This window comes from Lycorma delicatula, chromosome 13 (assembly GCF_047948215.1).
Source record: "Lycorma delicatula isolate Av1 chromosome 13, ASM4794821v1, whole genome shotgun sequence".
Classification (NCBI taxonomy): domain Eukaryota; kingdom Metazoa; phylum Arthropoda; class Insecta; order Hemiptera; family Fulgoridae; genus Lycorma; species Lycorma delicatula.
In genome coordinates, this window is record NC_134467.1 from 39,231,095 (window position 1) to 39,252,706 (window position 21,612).

Genomic DNA, 21,612 nt, shown 5'->3' on the forward strand with positions numbered 1-21,612 from the left:
AGGTATTGCTGTACTCGAATTGTGTTTGCCCTCTTAATATATAGTTATACATTTTTATATTTTATAATAGTATTAAGTTCATTAAAATATGTTTTTTTTGGAGTATTGTGATTGCATTCTGGGTGTAATTCGTTTTATTTCTTGCTGTGATAACCACATTGTAACAAGATTTTAAAAAATTTCTCCATTTGTTTGTTAGTGTGTATTTAATTTTCTATATAAGTATGCTGTTATACTATATGCTATTCCATTGACAAGGATATGTTGAGTAGTCTATGGACTTTATTAACAAAAACAATAGTTTATGTTGGGTTGGGTGATTTAAGGCCTTAGAGCCATTATTCCTTGGTTGTGTATTATTTTGTTTATATACGTTCATGTTATACCTTTGTGTAATCATTAATAGTTACATCATTATATCTGTGCCAGATTATTTTCCAAGCATGTTTGTTGTTGTTCAGCCTACGAGTTTATTCTGTACATTGTAGAAATATTTGTGCTAGGGTACTGATAATAGGGGGGGGGGGGACCCATAGGAAAGCTGTCAGACTGCGTAATACTTATTTTGAATTATAAATATATTTTTTTTTTTTTTGAGTTCACCCACCAGTGTTATGTTAGATCAGGTTATTTCAGTGTGTGTTCTTTTTTCTTCTTCTATTCATTATAAATGTATTTCATAATAACATCTATTAAAGCTAATATTTCCGAGAAATATTACTTTTTAAAAGTAGTTTTTTTTATCAGAAAAATTTATGAAAAGCAAATTATTGTATTTCTATTTTTTTAAATTTAATTTTATCTTTTCTGTATATTACCTCTATAGATTTCAACTTTGTACCATTTTTTAACAGTAATACAAGTAAATTGTATTCTTACAGTTACGTTTAGTTTTTCAAATATTTATTCCAATTCTTCTATGAACCAGAAATTCTTTTGCGTTCTCTTACACGTAGACAGTTTAATTAAAAGAAAATAAGTGTTTTACATATCAAAAAATTCATATGAATTGCAAGGCTAACAATTTTCTGCATACAGTAATTTCATTCTGCTGCTATTTTTACATACCTTTATTGTGTCATAATTTTCAGGGATACACTGTTGTCATTCTGGTATTGCTTTTTGATAGAGATAAAAAATTGCCCTTTTGCATAAAATCTGTTTTAACTAGTCTGATACAATATCAAAGTTTTTAATGAATGATATTATCATTTCTTTCAATAATGTATGATGAAGGCCACTGCTGTTTCCTAAACATATCCTACAACACTGAGTAAGCGCTATGAGTTAGTAATCCATTTGTTTAGATCTACCACCCGATTTTGAGAGACTGGGTCTCAGAACCTTATGTAAAAATATGGTTCCAAAAATACCAGTCTGCAGACAATCAAAATCAACTATTTTGAAGATTGCTAAATTTTTGTAACTCTATGAACGTATCAAAATTGGACTATTTCAATGAATTTTGTACTCTGATTTTTAAAGTATTAAATTGTTCAATTCATGTGCTAAATTATTTTGTGGATATTAAAATTATTTGATTTGATCCGTAACCCTCGCTTCAGTAATTTTTATTGATGTTATCAAATATGGGCCGATAAAAAATATAACTTAAATTATAAAAATCAGACCACATGAAAATGGTCCATGCTTTTGTATATCTGTAGTCAAATTACTACAAATCTAATTTATAAAAAAAAAGATTAAAACATTTGATATGAAGGTGCCTTTTTCATAACATTATTATATAGCCGGGAGGAGTCTGTGACTGCTGACCATTTTCTTGTGATCTGCTATAATACAAAATCAAATATTACAGAAGTTTTTTCCTGTTTAGCCTCTGGTAATTACCTTTCAAATAATACTTCAGTGGATGATATGTATGAGTATAAATGAAGTGTAGTCTTGTACAGTCTCATGGACATAGACCATTCCTGAGATGGGTAGTAAATTGAAACCCAACCACCAAAGAACACCGGTATCCACGACCTAGTATTCAAATCCATGTAAAAATAACAGACTTTACTAGGAAACATTCCAGTACTGGAAAGTTTACAAGGGCACCTCTCTTATTTTTACTCAGAGCAAAAATTATTCCATTCTTATATGGTAGATTTATTTTATAAATTGTACACTTTGTGTCTAATACAACAATGTTTTGTTATTCTAATAAAAATATCTATTGCAATTCTAGTAATATAGGAAAAACCACTTGCCAACAATTGAATTCGCTGTATTCAAGTGCTTTCGGAATTAAATTCCATCTTCAGGAACTCTCATATTAATTCTATTTATAATATTAATTAAAACTTCACATGTAAAATTAGAAAAAATTGTGATATTTGCTTAAAACAACAGTTGATCGTCATATGTTTAAGAATTTTATCAACGTAACATCCTGTCAATTTGGTGGTCTCAATTGTTGTCTACTGCAACAGTTGTGTTGTGTAACCACAACAGTCAACTGAGGTCACAAATAGAGACCACCCAAATCGACGACATAATTTTAAAACATATGATGACCAACTATTATGTTTAAAAGCAAATATCACGATTTTTTATAACTTTATATGTGAAGCTTTAATTAATTTTATAAATAGGATGAATATGAGTTCCCTGAAGATTGAATTTAATAACAAAAGCGCTAACAAAAACGGTGAATTCAATTGTTAGTAAACAGTTTTTTATATATCAATTATAATTATATACTTATAACAACAGGCCATGCTTAACAAAATTATTATGAAATCCAACAATTCATTAAAAACACTTGTGAGTGAGTGAGCTTAACAGAATTTTTATGAAAGATCTTCATCTGCCAATTGTTTTCTAGTAAATTACAGAAAAATGTTGAATTACAATTCATTATATCAGACAAGTGTAATGGATCTGAAAGATGATATAATAAATATTCATTTTCATGTAAAAAATTAAAAATTTTTTTTTTTAATTTTTGAAGTATATTTTCTTGAATTATGTAGTTTTTAAAAAAAAATCATGGAGATACCTTCAAAATTCAATGCAGTTTAAGAATTTAGCATTGTGGTAAGAATATCTTCAGTAAATTTTTACTGCCTAGGTGAATTCATTTTTATAGGTAAATCATGAACTTTTACTAACCTACATTCTACTTTAAATTAGAAAAAAATTACACTATATGTGTTGAAAAAACTAATAATCTGGCATCTACACCAGACTGTTGAACAAAATTGTAAGTTTGATTGTTACTAACAAAATCATTGTTCTAATAATTTATCTGAAAAATGATTAATTACTATGAAGATTTTACAATATGATTTTCAAAGATTTATTACTAAAACAGCAATAAAATAAAAATTGAGGGAAAAATAAAATACACAATAACAGAGGCAGTAGCTCTGTTGATGGAACTGCCATGCTATATACTGTTACACCTTTAAAGCAACTTTCCTCTATAGCGTGATTCAGGAAGATAGAGCAATACTTTGACAACTCATTCTAGAGGCTAAAAATAAGAATAAAGTTCTTATAAACATAGGTACGAAAATGCTTTGTTAGCGAGTTATACAGACTTAAAGATTTCGCCGAGTTTCAGTTCCTCCGGGTAAATTAAGGCTATCTGAAATTCTGGGAAGGTCAATTAAGGGGCAAATTCAATTGTTTCGTATGGATTTTGACCTGGGAAATCTAAAAAAAATAGGTCCCAGAACTGTATCTCTCTTAGTTTCTAAGATATCCAATGTAAAACGCCAAAAATAGGGTAAAAAAAAACATTTTTTACGTTTGACGTTTAACTTTGTTAAATTGGCAGTAAATCATAAATTTTTTAAACATAAATTGAAGAGAATTTAATTATAAGAGGATTGATGTAAATAATGTCAACAGAAAACAAATACAATTTTAACAGGATACAACATATAAACAGCTAAGAATAATATCATTACTATTAGTTGGTTTGCAGTGGTGAAACCATGAAAATTTGTTAGCCTCTTATTTTGCAAAACGTTTTCAGCATAGAGGTTAGTCTGTTCAACAATTAAATTTATGAGTTCTTCAGTAAGATATAATTTAAACGAAGAATAAACATTAGGATCATCGACTGTCACTTTTGTTACAGAAAATTGTTTTGGATGGCAAATTTTTTCACCATGATCATAACTTGATCAAACTACTCATAATGTTTTGTTTACAGGTTTTTTTCTTTTGTATTCTTAACTTTTTTAGGCCTACTGTGCCTGTATTGGGGGACTTCTGCTGAATTAATTTCATCAAACAGAATATCATCCGAAATATCTCACTATTTGAATCACACTATCACTATATAGATTTGCAGCAAATTTTTTACTTCATTGTCTGCTAGGCGATTTATTCTAGATGTACTAGACATTCTAATGAAAATATATAAAATAACACTAACTAAAACTATATAAACTAAGCAACAAATTAGTGAAAATCCGACAAAATAACATGCACATTCAATACCAAAAACTGTTACCATAACCTATCAGAATGTGGTTTGGATTGAACGTTGATATTTTCTAAGATACTGCAATCAGCGCTTCTGTATGAAGTCATGACTATCAAAAGAACTATAAAAGTATACTTTTTTTGTCTTCAGTCATTTGACTGGTTTGATGCAGCTCTCCAAGATTACCTATCTAGTGGTAGTCGTTTTACATATTCCAAACATTGCCTGCTTGCACAATTTTTTCCTTCTACCTGTCCCTCCAATATTAAAGCAACTATTCCAGGATGCCTTAATATGTGGCCTATTAATGTCTCTTTTCTTTTAGCTATATTTTTCTAAATGCTTCTTTCTTCATCTATTTGCCGCAACACCACTTCATTTGTCACTTTAAACAACCGTCTGATTTTTAACATTCTCCTATAGCACCGCATTTCAAAAGTTTCTAATCTTTTCTTCTCTGGTACTCTGATCGTCCAACTTTCACTTCCATATAAAGCAACGCTCCAAACATTCAACAATCTTTTCCTGACATTTAAGTTAATTTTTTATTTAAACAAATTATATTTCTGACTAAAGGCTCGTTTTGCCTATGCTATTCGACATTTTATATCGCTCCTGCTTCGTCCATCTTTAGTAATTCTACTTCTCTTATAACAAAATTCTTCTACCTCCATAATCTTTTCTCCTCCTATTTTCACATTCAGTGGTCCATCTTTGTTATTTGTACTACATTTCATTACTTTAGTTTTGTTCTTGTTTATTTTCATGCGGTAGTTCTTGGGTAGGACTTCATTCCATGCCGTTCATTGTTTCTTCTAAATTCCTTTTACTCTCAGCTAGAATTACTATATCATCAGCAAATCATAGCATCTTTATCTTTTTACCTTGTACTGTTACTCCGAATCTAAATTGTTTTTTAACATCATTAACTGCTAGTTCTATGTAAAGATTAAAAAGTAATGGGGATAGGGAACATTTTTTTCAGTCTCCCTTTGTTATTACGACTTCTTTCTTATGTTCTTCAATTATTACTGTTGCTTTTTGGTTCCTGTAAATGTTAGAAATTGTTCTTCTATCTCTGTATTTGAACCTTACTAGTATACAGCAATGAAATATTTTGTCAGACAACAAAATAACATCACTTAAAATGTGCGGACGAAATATTACATCAGGGAAACTTCATTGACATTGTGAGCGACGAGATATTTCATCAGGAGCAATTTTTATTGGAATAACATTTGACAAAATATTTTGTCAAAAAACCAGTAAGGGGTTAACAGTACTCTACCATTCGCATAGCCTAGAATCAATACTACCATATCTTAAGCTAATAATAAAGAAATTTCAATCTGAAAGAATGGGGTTCATATGCAAAAACTCTCTTCTCTTAACTAAATGATTTTTCAAATCGAGTGTACACATAGGTAAAGCCTACTGAAGTAGTATGTTTAAGTCCGCATTTATAATCACATAAATTATAGTTACAAAATTCCTTATTTGAACCCACCCCTTGAAAAATTCATTTTGGAAGTAAAAATAACCTTAACAGTATGAAAAAAGGTTCTTGTTGGTAAAACTGAATATTCTAATTTTCAAAATTACTTTTTTTAAGACTATCTGATATTCTACAATTTAGCAAGAAATTCTGTAATAGCAGTTCAGAATTGATCAACCACTGGTTAAAAACGTTCATCACTGGTATAATTTGAATCAGGATATTTATGTAAGGGGAAGAGTCCAGGGCGATCATGAAATTCAGAGGAAAATGTACAACGAATTCTAGAAATTTTTCACCTAAGCTGGAATAAGAATGACGTTTTTCAAAAACACCTGTGCAACCATGCATGGTCAGTGAATGAAATTTTCACCATTTGAAGGTGTACCTCCTAGAATTTGAAATATCAGCCGCCAAATTGCAATTCAATATTAGCGTCAAAATTTAACCTCAGTTGTAAACAACATGATGTCTTACTAAACTCTACAATTTAGCAGGACAGAGTTTGTAATAATTGTTCAGCGTGAATTTAAATAACGTTTTAAGACTGATCCAACATCGGCAAAGAACAATCGTTGCATAAACAATTTGGAGAAGCAAGGTAGTGTTTACATAAGGGGAATTAATTCAATAGGCTTTTCAGTGAAGCCCGAAAAAATCCATGTCACATTAGCTGAAAACCTGCAATCCCTCAAATGACCATTTTGGTGTTTTAGGATTATCTATTTCCAGCCATTCCAATTAGAACTGGTACAAGCTCTTCGTGTAGTGACAAGAGAAAATAAAAACTGCTCTTCTTAGTTGATAAGGAAGAGAATAAGTTCATACTGCAGTTAATTTTTAGTGAAAAAGCAACATTTCATTTAAGCAGTACTAGAAAAAAAGATAGGCCTATGGCTCGGTGCGAATATATTACATGGTTTATGCTTCATTACACACGATTTTGTTAAATGTTTTTGCCAATTCTAACTAAATGTTAGAATGTTCATAAATGTAGTATACTAAGAACAAAAAATTTTATCACAAAAAGCTTCAAAATTCTGAACATTTTTAGCAATTTCTTGAGTTGTGATTTTTTAACACAGTTCTTACCCCAGTGTTTCCCTTGTTTATCCCCAAAACAAATATTTTAGCTAAATCATTTGTATCAAGAAGTATAAATCGTTCATGTGCTTCATTCAAAATAAAAATATGAGCATATATAGCAGACAAACCAATGTTTTTTTTTGTGGGCGAAAAACACCTGGGTGTTATCATCATCTGGTAGTTATTAGGAAAAGGGTAAAATAACAACGAAATAATAAACTATACAAGGTGTAAACCTAATATTAATCATATAATAAAAATTTACTAAAACAAGCCAAGAAGGCAAAATAAAACCCAAAACTAATACCACAGACAAAGTTGATAAAATATAAAAGTTAAAATAATAGATTTAAGAAAGTATATAAAACTTATCTAACTCCAATGGGTTGTGTAAAGATAGATAGTCGCCTCCCCAGATAGTAAAATTAAATATATAGAACCAAAAAATCAAATTGAAAATAAAGGTTAAAATTATTAAAAAAACAATCCTTACAGAAAAATATATATGAGCATACTAACACCTTTGCAGTAACCTGGTACTATGCAAAAAGAGAAACATCCGTTCCAAAATCCTGCTATCACATTCCACAAGATATCACGGATGTTTCTGGGTATATTAAACTGACGACGTAACGCCGCATAACATATGCAGCCCACGAGAATGTGGTGCACAGTCATGCAGCAGTTGCATCGTGTGCACAGCGGTGGGTCTTCTCATAACATTAGGTATTTATTCGTGTGTGACCCTCGTATGTCCCAACCGTAACCGGCAGAGGACAACTTCCTTATGAAAAGAGTTTCTGCAAGAGGAGCCCCACGGCAACACTGAATCCTTAATCCGCCGGAGTTTATTATCGACGGTAGTCCAGTCACTTTGCCACCTTGCTCGCAGTGTTTGCTTTATATGATTGATAAAATCAAAGGTAGTAACTCGGGTGGTGAAAGGAAGCTGAATACACGCTTCCTTGGCAGCAGAATCTGCCCTTTCGTTACCTAGAATTCCAACGTGGCTAGGGATCCAGCAAAAACCTACCTCCCTGTTGCGTTTATCTAACTCAGCAATTTTATCATAAATGTCAATGACGACAGGATGTCTGGAATAAAGGTTTTCCAACGCCTGGAGAGCACTGTACGAGTCACTGCAAAAAGAATGCTCCTACATTTAGGGCCAATGATACTTACGAGCCCTATCCACAGCGAGTAGTTCCGCAGTGAACACGCTCGTAACCCCAATGTACCTCGTATGCTTTTTATTAGAGTTTATGTCACAACAAACTCTCTTTTTTATTAGAGGGTTCATGTAACAAGGCTCATGTAACAATGTAACAAGGGTTCATGTAACAATTATATGGGGACTTAAGAATCCGCACAAGATCGTACAGCAGGAGTGAGATTCACCGAAAATTAATGTTTTAGTACGGTTTCGTTTATAAAATCTATGATCCTTTCTTGTGTTAACGAAAGAGTAATAGGCCATTCTTATCTTGACACGCTACAAGAATGGCTTTTCCAGAACTAAATTAAGAATTCATTTTTCATTAAGATGAAGCCCTGCCAGAGATAAGCATATTCGAAGTTCATCATGAAACATGAGATACTTAACAGTAAAAATAAATTATACAACATTTAGGCATAATCTTTTTATTATACTTAACTATAATATTAAATTAATAATTAATTATTTAATTAGTTAATCAACATAACCAATAATTAATTCCTTACTTATCTAAAAAGACAAAAATCAGTTAACTGATACTAAAAATGAAGTAAAAAAAAAAAAATAATAAACAAAATATCAATATTATGTGAAAAACTTATTATGCATTATAATAATAATATTAAAGGAAAAATCTGTAATAACAATGATGTAAACTTAAATAAATCAAATTAATTTCTTTAGTTTTTTTATAACAATAATTTATTACTGAAAGATAGTGAATTATTTTTATGTTAACTTGAAATTTATCTATTAATAAAATTGTATTGTACTGTCTTTAAAAGAAAAATAAAACACAAAATAAATCAAAGAATAATGATTATAATAATAATAATAGTAGTAATAATCATAATAATTGTAAATACAGATGCTCTTTTAAATATACCATCTGCAATCATTATCAAACGTCGAATGAGATTCTAAATGAATCTCAAAACACCATGCACATTATGCTTAATACCGACCTGAAAAAAAAAAAAAAACAATTTTATAATGTATTGTAACAAACAAACAAACAGCATATACATTAAATTCTTATAAAATCTGGCTTGGGCAAAACTGTAGGGTGTTTTTTAACCCTTCTTTCCATAGTAGGTGTCATAATGAAGATGTTAGTTGCTACACTTATAGAGAAGAAAATGATAAAATCAAGAGGCAATACAGGAGTGAGAAAGGCCTGTCCCTTTTCTACTTTATTTATAAACGGGGTCAATGAAATAAAATTTTTACACCAATCAGCAGTTCCGGCGATTAATTTTTAAATAAAAAATCCTTACAAATTGAACGTTCTACATTTAAGGGTGAGATCCTATCATCTTACCACTAAACATGGCTTTAATAAGGGATTTTATTTCATAAGAGCAACAGTAGTTCAGAGGAGATCGCTTATCAGACTAATCATAGAAGGTAGATTCAAGAATAAATAATAAACCCAACTAAGTAACGAACTTGTACATTTCAAGGTGGGGAAAGTAATCTTTAGCTCAGATTTAAAATGAAGCAAGGCAAAGAGTTGCTAGGCTGTCTATTGTTTTCAACTTTTCGAACTTTATCTGAATTGAGAGATAAATTCAAGTATGATTATTGATTTGCTGATATTATTTTGGCAGATATCAAAAAATGAATAAGAAGAAATTCTGAATGGCATGGATTTATTGCAGGGAGAAAAATTAAACTCTGAAAATCAGGCTCAAAAAAAAAATTTGTGACAGAACAGGATAAAAATTTATTAGTTATTAAGTTAACGAAACATATCAGAAGTTATGGACTGCTAAGATATACATAATAAAAAGAGATCAATAGCAGGGTGGCATCTAGGAAAAATAAAGATATTCTTAAAAAAAAAAATAAATGGAGAATACCATGAATAATAATGTATGAGATAAAGTAATCTATGTAATATATATATAACATAGATAAAGTAATGAATGAGGTGGTAAATATTACATTAAGATTTAAAGGACCATTAACATTGCTAGCATACTTAACGTTTTTTTCTCCAAATGTACACATGTGGTACCAAGAAACAGGAAATTTTGAATTTTATGCTGGCAATACTGTAGGTATACAATAGTAGGAGAAAGATGTTAAACTGTAGAGCAGTAATGGACATTTAGCTGTGATGGAGCAATGAAATGCCATAGAGCAAGCAGTTGTCATAAAGCCGGTTTACAGACATGGTGATAGCTGCACAGGGTGTTTCAGCGACACTATGACATCTTCCCTGCAGGTCAAGTTCCTTTTTCACACGCAATCAAAACTTGGGTTCATAACTTTGAAGAGACTAGTTCGACTTTGAAAAACCTAGTAGATAAGAAAACATGATGCCGTAAAAGCTCTAATGATAAGGAATCCTCGTCGTTTGGTGCAAAGGGAATTGCCTTGTCATTGGAGCTTGGACGTCGGAGCGTGCAAAGAATACTTCATAACCTGAAATTTCATCCTCGCAAGATTCAAATTCCTAACAAGAACTGAAACATAACAATTGTGTATTGTGTCTGTAATTTTGTGAAAAACTGTTGTCTATAATCAATGAGAATGCTAACTTTATTGAAAATCTGTGAATGTCAGATGAAACCCATTTTCACTTTGACCTTCAGTAAACCTGGTTTCAACAGGGCAAAGCCACCTCACACACTGCCTGACGGTCTATGGCACAGCAGTGAGACATTTGTTTGAGGATCGCATAATTTCAAGAACTGCTAACATCGCTTGGCCGCCCCATTCTCCAGACCTTTCAGTCTTTTTATGAGGACATATGAAGAGCGTTATGTACCAGACTATACCAAGAAACCTTGCCCAACTCAAAACACAGATTAAAGAGGAAACTGCCAACAACCTGGAGAACACATTGTGCAGCCCTATGTAACATTTCCAGGATTGATTTACTGAATGTGTATGCAAAAATGTACAGCACTTAAGCGGCGTAATTTTTAAAAAGTAATGTATATTGAAATTCTCACTATTGTAGAACATATTTTCAACAACAAATAAAAGTTAGTTAACTTTACTTCATTTTTGCTAATTATTTAAAATTTTCCCGTTTCTGTGTGCCACCTGTATATAATAAGTTGTTTCAATAGATTCTTTCACATGTATTCTCAATTTCATCACATCTGTGAATACCAATGTGATAATTATACAAGTTCAATCGTGTATCTATTTTTATTTTTTTGAAATGTAATTTATTGAAAATTATTAAATAATTCATGATATTACAATAAAAAATGTTTTTCTCGTTCATACTTTTTTGTTAGTTACGAAAAATTTTTCTACAACAGCAAAATTACATTATATGCACGAGATGAGTAAGATATGTTAACTTGATGCGTTAGCTCTAAGGATATCTCAAAATATGTCAACATTTTTAATACAAACAACTTGAAAAACAGAGAAGTATCAGAATAAAACTTTTGTTTAAAATTCTAAGTTGGGATCCCACAGGACCCGTTTTTAAAAAAAAAAAACTCCTTGTAACATACATTAATACTAGACAAGGATTTTCAAACTTAAATATTTAAGTTAAAAAAATTAGATTATTTAAGTACAAGTCCCCTTTCAGCATGATAGTTTTTTGGGCTGGAAAAAACTACTTATTTAACAGTAATCATTTACTTCAATAAATCAGACTGACTTAGTGCAATGTTACTCAACAAGATTAAAAAAAATTGGGTTGAATAGACTAAAGAAAATAATTCTGAGATGTTTCCTTATCAATGGTATTGAAAATCAAACCAAAACTGGAATATATACACCCAAATTTCAACTTTTCTTAGTCTACAGGTATTCAAGGTATGGGAAAAAGCCGTTTCTACGAGGTCTATAAATACAGTAATGAAACTGGTTCAGAAAAACATTTTATTTACAATACAATTACACAAGGGTTCTCTTATCACCTTCGAAATAGTTCCCTTGGGAAGCCATGCAACACTTTAAATGGCTTTCCCACTCTTCATAGCAGTGTTGGAACTCAGAAACCGGAATGAATATCCTTCAAATGGTTGGTTAATAATTTTTTTTAAGTTTTCTAGTGTTCCAAAATGATGTCTTTTGAGGTGTTTTTTTTTTTAAATCGGGAACAGGAAAAGTTACAGGGACTCAAGTCAGGTTAATAAGGTGGTTGAGAAACAACAGGAATGTTTTTCTTTGCCAAAAACTCATTAATTAAGAGTGCAGTGTCACAAGGTGCATTGTCCCATGCATCATCCAGTTGTTTTTGATGGCTGGTCTCACGCGAGTACTCTTTTCCACATATTCCAGTTTCTCTTGTAGGCAAAAACTACTTATGGACAATGCAATTACTATCAAAGAAACAAATTTGCATGTTTTGATTTGCTCATTTATGGTTTTTTGGGATGTGGTGAGTTCAAAGTGTGCCACTCCTTGCTCTGTTATTTTGTTTCTGATCTTTCTCAAATATCCAAGATTCATCTCCAGTAATAAATTTTTTTAGAAAATCAGGATCGGTTTCAATTCGCCATAGAAGATCGCAGCACACTTCCACCCTGTTGTTTTTCTGTTCAACAGTGATGTTTCTTGGCCCCAATTTTGTACAACTATTCTCATATCCAATCCATTTTTCAAAATTTGATGGACTGTGGTACAGTTCAAATTCAACTGTTCTGCAATCATTCTGACAGTTAACTGCTGATCATACCGTTATCAAGTCTCTGATTTGCTAAACACTGTCCTCACTTTTTGACATTAACAGTCTTCCAGATCGTGGATTGTCCGCAACTGATTCCCGGCCTTCTGAAAACTTGGACTCATGACAGAGCATCATCTTCGCACACCCTTTTCAATTTTGAAAAATTTCGGTAGTACTTTCACAGTTTAAGACAAAACTTGATCGCACAACGTTGCTCATAATTAGTATCACTCATTTTTGCAATGCACAAAAAAACTCGTTTCATGAAGTTTGTTTACTTCTAATGTCGCAACAATAGACTAAAAATATTAATAGCTAATATAAATCATATAACCATATGTTTACTAGTAGCTTCACAGTGTTGCCACTTCGGCTGCCAATAAAACCTAGTCTCATTACTTTATTTACAATCTCATAAATAATGTTGGAATATCCTTTTTACCATCTAAAACTGACTTTGGAATTTTCAATAACTTCAGCTCAATTTTCTATGACCACTATTTAATTTAAAAATTAAGAACTCCAAAAACCAGCCCTTGGTTTTATTAATTTTGTTCTACATTTAATGCAATCAATACCCCATATATAGAAATTTTTTGAAGAATCTATATTGAGCAACAAATTTCTATTAACTGTTTGAACCTCTATAACTTTCTTTTGAACTAAGGGGGGTGTGTGTCTTTAAACATCAATATTTTCAAAATCATGATATTCAAAATGCTGACTGATCCTAAACTTTCCCTTTATATTTATGTTGAAACAATATAACGACAGCCAGGAAATGAATAATTAAAATGAAAAGACAAACTATTTGCTTGTGAGCATCGTCTTAAATCGTAATGACCTACTCACAAACCAATTTTTAGAAGGAAAACTAATCTGTCGGAATATCCACTCTGTTTACCAGTTGTCTTTTCGCAAAGACAAAAGAAATACTGAATGAATTCCAAACTTGTTCTAAAGCTGTTTTGAATGGTGATTATCCAGGTGAACAGTGTTGGTTTATATACTTCTAATAAAGAGTTTGTGATTTTTACTTTCAGACTTATAAGATAACAAATTCAAACGTAAAATCTGTTGAATTGTTAATTATTATAATAATACTTACGTGGAGAATATGAATAAGATCGGGATCTGTACCGTCTACGGCTGCGATAATACGGTGAAGGTGATCTTTTATAATGATTATAACGACCACCACCGCCGCCACCACCTCCTCCATAATGATAATCGCTAAAAATATAAAATATATGTAAGACTTATTACCAAGTATATTTAAAACAATTAATAATCAAATTGGTACAAAATGACACTACTTAATGAAAAAATTTCAAACTGAGATGGGAGGTGTAAATTACAAATTTTAGAAACAACAATCTGCAATGACAGGATGGCTCCCTCCATAAATAATAAATTACATCTTATAGAAAACAATAATTTTAGTTTATGTAAAGTTGAATTTAATGATGAAAAATATATTATTTATAAATAGTAAATAACACCTATGGAGACAATCAATCTAAAAAAATTAACAAAAGGCAAAACAATGTTATAAAATCAATAATAAATTTTATAACCCAAAGAAACAAATATAAATTCACCTGTATGTAGAATGGATTTCAAAAAAAAAATCACATACACAATTATAAAATGAAAATTACTTCTATCATAATGTAGCATATACACTATTGCAGACACCTAAGATAAACAGAGCCGGGAGGAAGAGGAATTTAGAGGCATTTTCTATTTGGCAAAGCAATATAACATATACTTATCAGGTATAATCAATCTGATAATGAATGCTAAAAAATGTAAAAAGCAAAGATTGATGATTATACACTTGACAGTCAGTCACTAGGAAGGTAACAAAAAGATATATCAAATATTCTTTGTTTAAAAAAAGTCACAGAACACCAAAAAAAAATATAGAACAGAATCAAACCAGTCCACACTGATCACAAAAAATTAAGTATGAATGAAATTAAAAAAATAAACAGTAGAAGAAAGGAATTTGAAAGGGAAAAGAGACTGACTGTCATTTATCTCCTCTAGAATATTGAAATAAAGAAAAACAATTGTTCAAAAAATGTTCTGATAATTCTCAACTGTCTTGTAATGAGTAGATTATCCCTACTTTTCATACCATTCACTAATACACCATACCACTGATCCCTTCTCTAAAAAACAGTTGAGTTTTGGATAAATATGGAGTGGATACATACATACTCGTGTAATTGTTGGACTCTTGTCACAGAATCCTTTGTGTTTGTATGGTTTTATGAAGCAGGAGGAAGCTCTGATTTTAATAAATGAAAAAAATAATTACAAGCTGAAACTTTTTAATGATTTCTCTGTTAATTTAAATTTAATAACTTTTAACACAAACTGGGTATGTGGATTTATAAAAATACAGATCCATGATTAACAGATAAATAAAACAATTAATTAAATAAAATATTTAAAAAAAAAAAAAATGCAAATTTATATTTGTATACCTTTGTACAATTTAATCTGAGCATCCGTTTTTCTACATACAATTTTATTTAGCATAAATTTATTGAGTTTAAAACATGTTATGATGCCCACTCCAAACACTTATTTTTTTTTATAATCTTAAATTTACGATCTATATTTGTTTAACTAAGAAAATCTTTTTTTAATAAGCGTTGAGAACATTCATTTACGTTCACATATAAACTGACTGGTAATTTCATATAGTAGATTTGACTATTCAATTTATTTAATGACCTTATTATTGCACTGGTTTGCATGATTTTTGTTAACATTAATGAAAATGCTTTTTTTGTTTTGTTTTACTAGTTATTAAAATATTATCCACAACAATATCCAACCACATTCCATTTCTGTGTAACTGTTAAACCTGTTTTGAATTAACTAGATTTACTGGGTTTCCCACCATATTCTACAAGCCTTTTAAAGTGTAATTTTATACACACAGTCAGTTAAGTGTATTTCAGCGATAATTTTATACAATATGACAAGTTCTAGTTAACGATGTTGCAAAAACCCAGTAGATACGTTTTGTTAAATATACGGAAGATTTAGATTATATCTATATCTCAGAAAGTCAAAAAAGCCTACTTTTTATATTTTAGGTACCAAACTGGAGATCAAGATAAGGATTGGATCATTTAATATTCCTATGATGAGGAGAGAATCTTCTGACCGTGTAAGTGATTGGTACTGAAACAGAAAAGGACATCTAAAAAACCAAAAGGGCAAAATTGAGTATCCACATTTGCCTTCAGCAATAAGGCCCATCCTCACAATCGGGCATTACCAATGTCAATTGCGTCTTTAAACTTGGACAATGTTAAATTTCCTGATTATACTTATTTTTCATCAGGATCAGATTCACAACTTACTGAGACCACTATTAGTAACCTTACATTTTTACTAACCACCAGTGAGCCTCTTTTAAAAACTACTTGAAGCAAATTAAATGATTTGGTACTTGGTACATGACCTGGGTTTATCAAACTTCTTGGTTCCAGACTTCAACAGTGGGTCCTATTAGATAAAAACACAAGCGATTCAGTTTACAGTAAATAGAATATAACATTTTCATGTTTTTATAAAATGGAAGGATTGCTATTCCTCTGTTATGATATTGATGGTTTCATAAATGAACTTGTTGAACGTATACCTTCCGAATGGCATATCTTCATAGAGCTATCTAAATACACCCTAAAAGAGGTTTTCCTTCACAATGGAAATAAAAAACAATTTATTCCTTTTGCTAATTCAGTGACAATGAAAAAAATACTATGCTAACTTGGCTACCATATTAAATAAAGTTAAATATGAACAGTATCAGTGGGATATCTGTGGAAATTTAAAAATGATAGGTATATCGCTAGGACTTCAAGGGATTTTTAAAAATATTGTTTTTATACCTATGGGACAGTTGGGCAACACAAGAACATTTCATTAAGAAAGAAAGTCCTCAAAGAACTTTTGAACCAGTTAATCCAAATATAAAGAGTATTGCTCCCCTTGCTCTGATCCAAAAACAGTGCTTCGCCTGCCTCTCCACATATTAAGCTTGGACTAATGAAAAACTATGATAAAGCTGTGGACAAAGAAGGTAATGGGGGTTTCAAGTATTTAAAATAACTATTTCCCATTTAAGTGATGCAAAACTAAAAGAAGGCATCTTTACTGGATCTCAAATAAGGAAACTTTTAAGTGATTTCCCTTTAAATAAAAATTAAATGACAAAGAATTAGCAGCTTGGAGCTGTTTTGTAAATGTAGTAAAAGGATTTATAGATAATTAGAAGGTTGAGCACTACAAAACCCTCATTTTTTGCACTCATTTGGATTTATTTTGGAAAATTTGAGTGCAGTAAGTGACAAATAAGGAGAGAGATTTCACCAGGACATCGGTACAATAGAAATATAATACCAGTGATTCTGGGATCCATCTATGATTCAAGACTACCGCTTGACTTTATTGAACACAAGAGAAAAAAGTGAAGTCTATTTTGTCACTGTATGGTAGGTACCATTAAGTAACATTTTATATCTTTTATTGCATATGGTCCTTAATAAAAAATCTTTAAATAGATTTAACATGTTTAAGATGTACATATACTTTTTATTCAATGTACATTACATTGAAAAATATGTCGTCTGCTGTTTTTAGTCAAATCCCCAACCTCTGTAACAAGACCACAAAATACTTAAAACAAAATTAATCAATGTTAATTAAAAAAAAGTTTTAATTTGTAGACTAATGTTATTTATTTATTAACATTCAGAATTGCAACAAAGCTGATACCCAATTACAATAATTTACTTCTTTTTGGATGACAGATAAATTCTGAAGGATATGAATAGTATGAACATTTACTGAACAACAGCGCCATTGATTATTTGTTTAAATATCCAATTTTTTCTTTTTAACAATATAGGATTGCAATTTAAAGATTAAATGCCTAGAACAGAAAGTCAAGATATTAAAATTTTCCTTATCACAATGAGGTAAATTCAACATGTATCAGTATCTAATGTTTAACATGAATAATTGGCATTTGCTAACTAATGAACATGATGTCACTTAGTTCCTGCAACTATGTAGCACCTACCAAGAACCATGACATGTCGCAATGTATATGCTAAGCGTCTTTAAGAAACTGATGGTGTCGTGTGGCTTATCAACAAACGTACCTGCCAGTCAATATGCGTGTTGGTACTTGGCTGAAAAATTTGAATCACAGCTCTGCGATTATCATATGTTTTCTATAAAGATGGATGTTCAAACTATCAAATGTTGTTTGGTATCACCATGAGTTGGGTAAGGGTCTGAATACAGTAGTCAATTGGAATAACTTTTTTAAATGCGTGTCTACAACATTGAACAGCACAGGCGAGGTAAAATTGATTTTTAAAATTTTAAATGCTGTTCACAAGGCAGAGAAATAAAATTGGTTGTAACAACCAAAAGCGGTCTACCTGCAACAATGGATTTTCAGTGGCATTTGTCATGAAAATTGCAACTGTTTTGTTGTGAAACCTGCTGTCGGATTGATTGAAACTCTGGTGAATGCTATAACATTCACCAGAGCATATACATATAATGCTATATGTATAACATATATGTTATACATGTATTATATGTTATTACATATAATGTAATAACAGAGCATATTGTACTCAAATTTCTGGCATGCGTACCAAACAGATAAAGGAAACGGAAGGGTTCTGCCATTATACTGTAAATATCTGCACATTTTCTTGATCCTCAAAGCAATTCTCATACTTAAACCATAGAGTGCTTTTGGAGATCATTGAAATGACAGACTAGAAACATAGATGAACCACCAGCAGCACATGGAACATTTCTTCGCTGCATTAATGTAGTGTTGTATGATACGGGATGAGAACAAATTACAAAAAAAAATTTTCAATTTAATAAGGAACATCTGGCTGCCGGAAGTCACCATGTAGCAAGTCAGTTAAGTAAATCTTCTGTGAACTTTAAGTTTAAATAATGCAGTAGCTCATAAATTAATAATGAATAAAAGGATTTGTTTGAAAAAGCCACTGATTTGAAGGGACAAGTGATCAAACTGGTATTCAATAATAGTATAAGTCTACCCGAGATTTGAAATGAAAACCTTATAGTTTTGTTGGTTTCGAATCTATATTAATAATACGTAAAACAGCATATATTGACAGAGTTTAAAACATCAGAATTATTTTTAGATCTTAACTTATACATCATTTAAAAGATATTAGGTAACAATACATTTATGATTAATGACTGGTGGATTTTTATTTTTTAAATTCTTAAGTTTTTAGATATATTAATACAATGAAAACATTCAAGTATTTGTTCCTATTCATGAATAACATGTTTGAAAGAAACTCATTTTAGATTACTCGAATCACCTATGAATTTGATGCCTATGAATTTGATTCAAATAACTAACGATTTGCAACTTGATCTCATTTTCAAGACACTTAAATATTCCATTTAAATAGTTTAAAGTTTACATCAAAAATTAATTTAAATATCAGGAAGAGATTTTTGAAAGTGTTATGTTTGGAGTGTCGCTTTATATGGAAGTGAAACTTGGACAATCGGAGTATCTGAGAAGAAAAGATTAGAAGCTTTTGAAATGCGGTGCTATAGGAGAATGTTAAAAATCAGATGGGTGGATAAAGTGACAAATGAAGAGGTATTGCGGCAAATAGATGAAGAAAGAAGCATTTGGAAAAATATAGTTAAAAGAAGAGACAGACTTATAGGCCACATACTAAGGCATCCTGGAATAGTCGCTTTAATATTGGAAGGACAGGTAGAAGGGAAAAATTGTGTAGGCAGGCCACGTTTGGAGTATGTAAAACAAATTGTTGGGGATGTAGGATGTAGAGGATATACTGAAATGAAACGACTAGCACTAGATAGGGAATCTTGGAGAGCTGCATCAAATCAGTCAAATGACTGAAGACAAAAAAAAAATAAATAAATATAGTATATCGATAAAACAAAAAAAAGCTATCAATAAACAAAACGATTTTTTTATACCACAATGGTTAACAACATTTTGATAAAATAGTTAAAACCTCCTTATGATTTTATTTTTAAAAAGTTTTAATTTTGTTTTTTATTATACATTTAACATTTTAGTTTCAGGTTTTTTTTTAATTATCTGGATCTAAAAAAAATTCTCCTTACGATTAAATTCACCATCATACTTCATATATTTTGTTCCCATATCATCAAGTTATAATAAAAAATATTTTAATAATTATCTTTCATCAGATTTAAAGTTTTTTTTAAAGCACATCAAGGCATAAATAAAAAGCGAAACAAAAGTTTTTGAACCGAATAAAATTTTGTTAATACAAGACAGAAAACTTGATTATATGAGAGCACTTTACTAACTTTTTTCATGTTGAGAAAATTATTGATAGGAAAGCTAATCTCAAATTGCACCTACCATCATCCATTTTTTGTTTATACCTGCTTTCATACATAGATGATAGATAGAAGCATCATACATAGATTATTAGGAAGTTAATACGTTATTTCATGTTAAGGCAAGAAGTAAACATGTTTTGTTTTTAATACTGTTAGTATTATACGTTATTTATATTTCTTAAATTTTTTTTTACAAGTTACATTTTTATTTTTCTTAATTTGCCACAAAACTGTGTAACTTCATCATTGTAACTTTTTGTTTTATTTTGAATTTTTGGCCAACCTTCTACAAATAATTTAATAAATATAAAAACATTAAACATCTTTTTTTTAAATTAATACATTAACGAATAAGAAAAAAATAATACAATTGCAGAAGTAATATTTTTTAATCTTAACTTCTCAAAATGCATTTAAAACATAATTCATAAAATACAACGTATAATATACACGCTTTATTACACAATTCTAAGGTACAGGACAGTCTTCAGTAGATGGACTGAAGGGGAATCATGTCAGAAGTAGATTGTGTACATATTTTGCTAATCTCATAACTCGAGAAACTATTTTCACAACCACAATCTACAAAGAATTGGAATACAAATCCCAAACTCAATCTATCTTAAAAAACAAACCAAAATAAAATATATAACCATAATTAAAATTAAATACCCGCCAGATAAATAAAAAGACTCAGCAGCAACAGACTGATATCCAGGCTCTGCAATAAACAAGGGGATAAAAAAACCCTCAAATATCCCTTCCGATCCAGGATAATTATATAAAACATATATGAACAGTTACAGCTTTATATATGTATCTTTATTTAAAAATACTAATTACTGATACAAAAGAGGGATATACATTTAATGTATAGGTAAATTATCAATTAGCAACTAGAATATTAGGGCTTGTTTAAGGATTAGGAAGTACACTAGGCTGAAATCAACACCTTGTTACATTGTCAATCATTATAGCAACAGTTACAATAAGCATGTTGATAGATTATGCTAGCCCTTAAAATAGAAAGTACTGAAATGGTGTAAAACTTCTGTCAAACTTAGTTTACTCCCAATGTAGAACAATACTATAACTAAATGATGCCATAACACCAAACCAGATTGCAGTACAATGCTGATACAATTAATAAAACTGTGTTTTTTCTGTATCACCTGTAGGTAATAGTAAGGTATTAACAATGAATACACTCTGGCAACCAAATATCAAATAATGAAGAGATGGAGCAATTTAATGTTGAAATCTTGCCA

General features: G+C 30.5%; 1 protein-coding gene across 3 annotated transcripts in view; it reads right to left on the minus strand.

Annotated features, from left to right (window-relative positions):
- Window positions 1-8,857: 8,857 nt before the first annotated feature.
- The window catches only part of LOC142333759 (uncharacterized), a 59,508-nt gene continuing 46,753 nt past the window's right edge, over window positions 8,858-21,612 (minus strand). The window contains exons 7-8 of one of the 3 annotated variants that reach the window (XM_075381247.1): window positions 14,001-14,125; window positions 8,858-9,209 (exon numbers count right to left, since the gene is read on the minus strand). In XM_075381247.1, coding sequence (XP_075237362.1) covers window positions 9,199-9,209; window positions 14,001-14,125 — 136 coding nt within the window. In that variant the 3' untranslated portion in view covers window positions 8,858-9,198. Of the gene's footprint in view, window positions 9,210-13,998; window positions 14,126-21,612 lie in introns of those variants that run through there. The other 2 variants (XM_075381246.1, XR_012758678.1) reach the window with 2 other exon arrangements.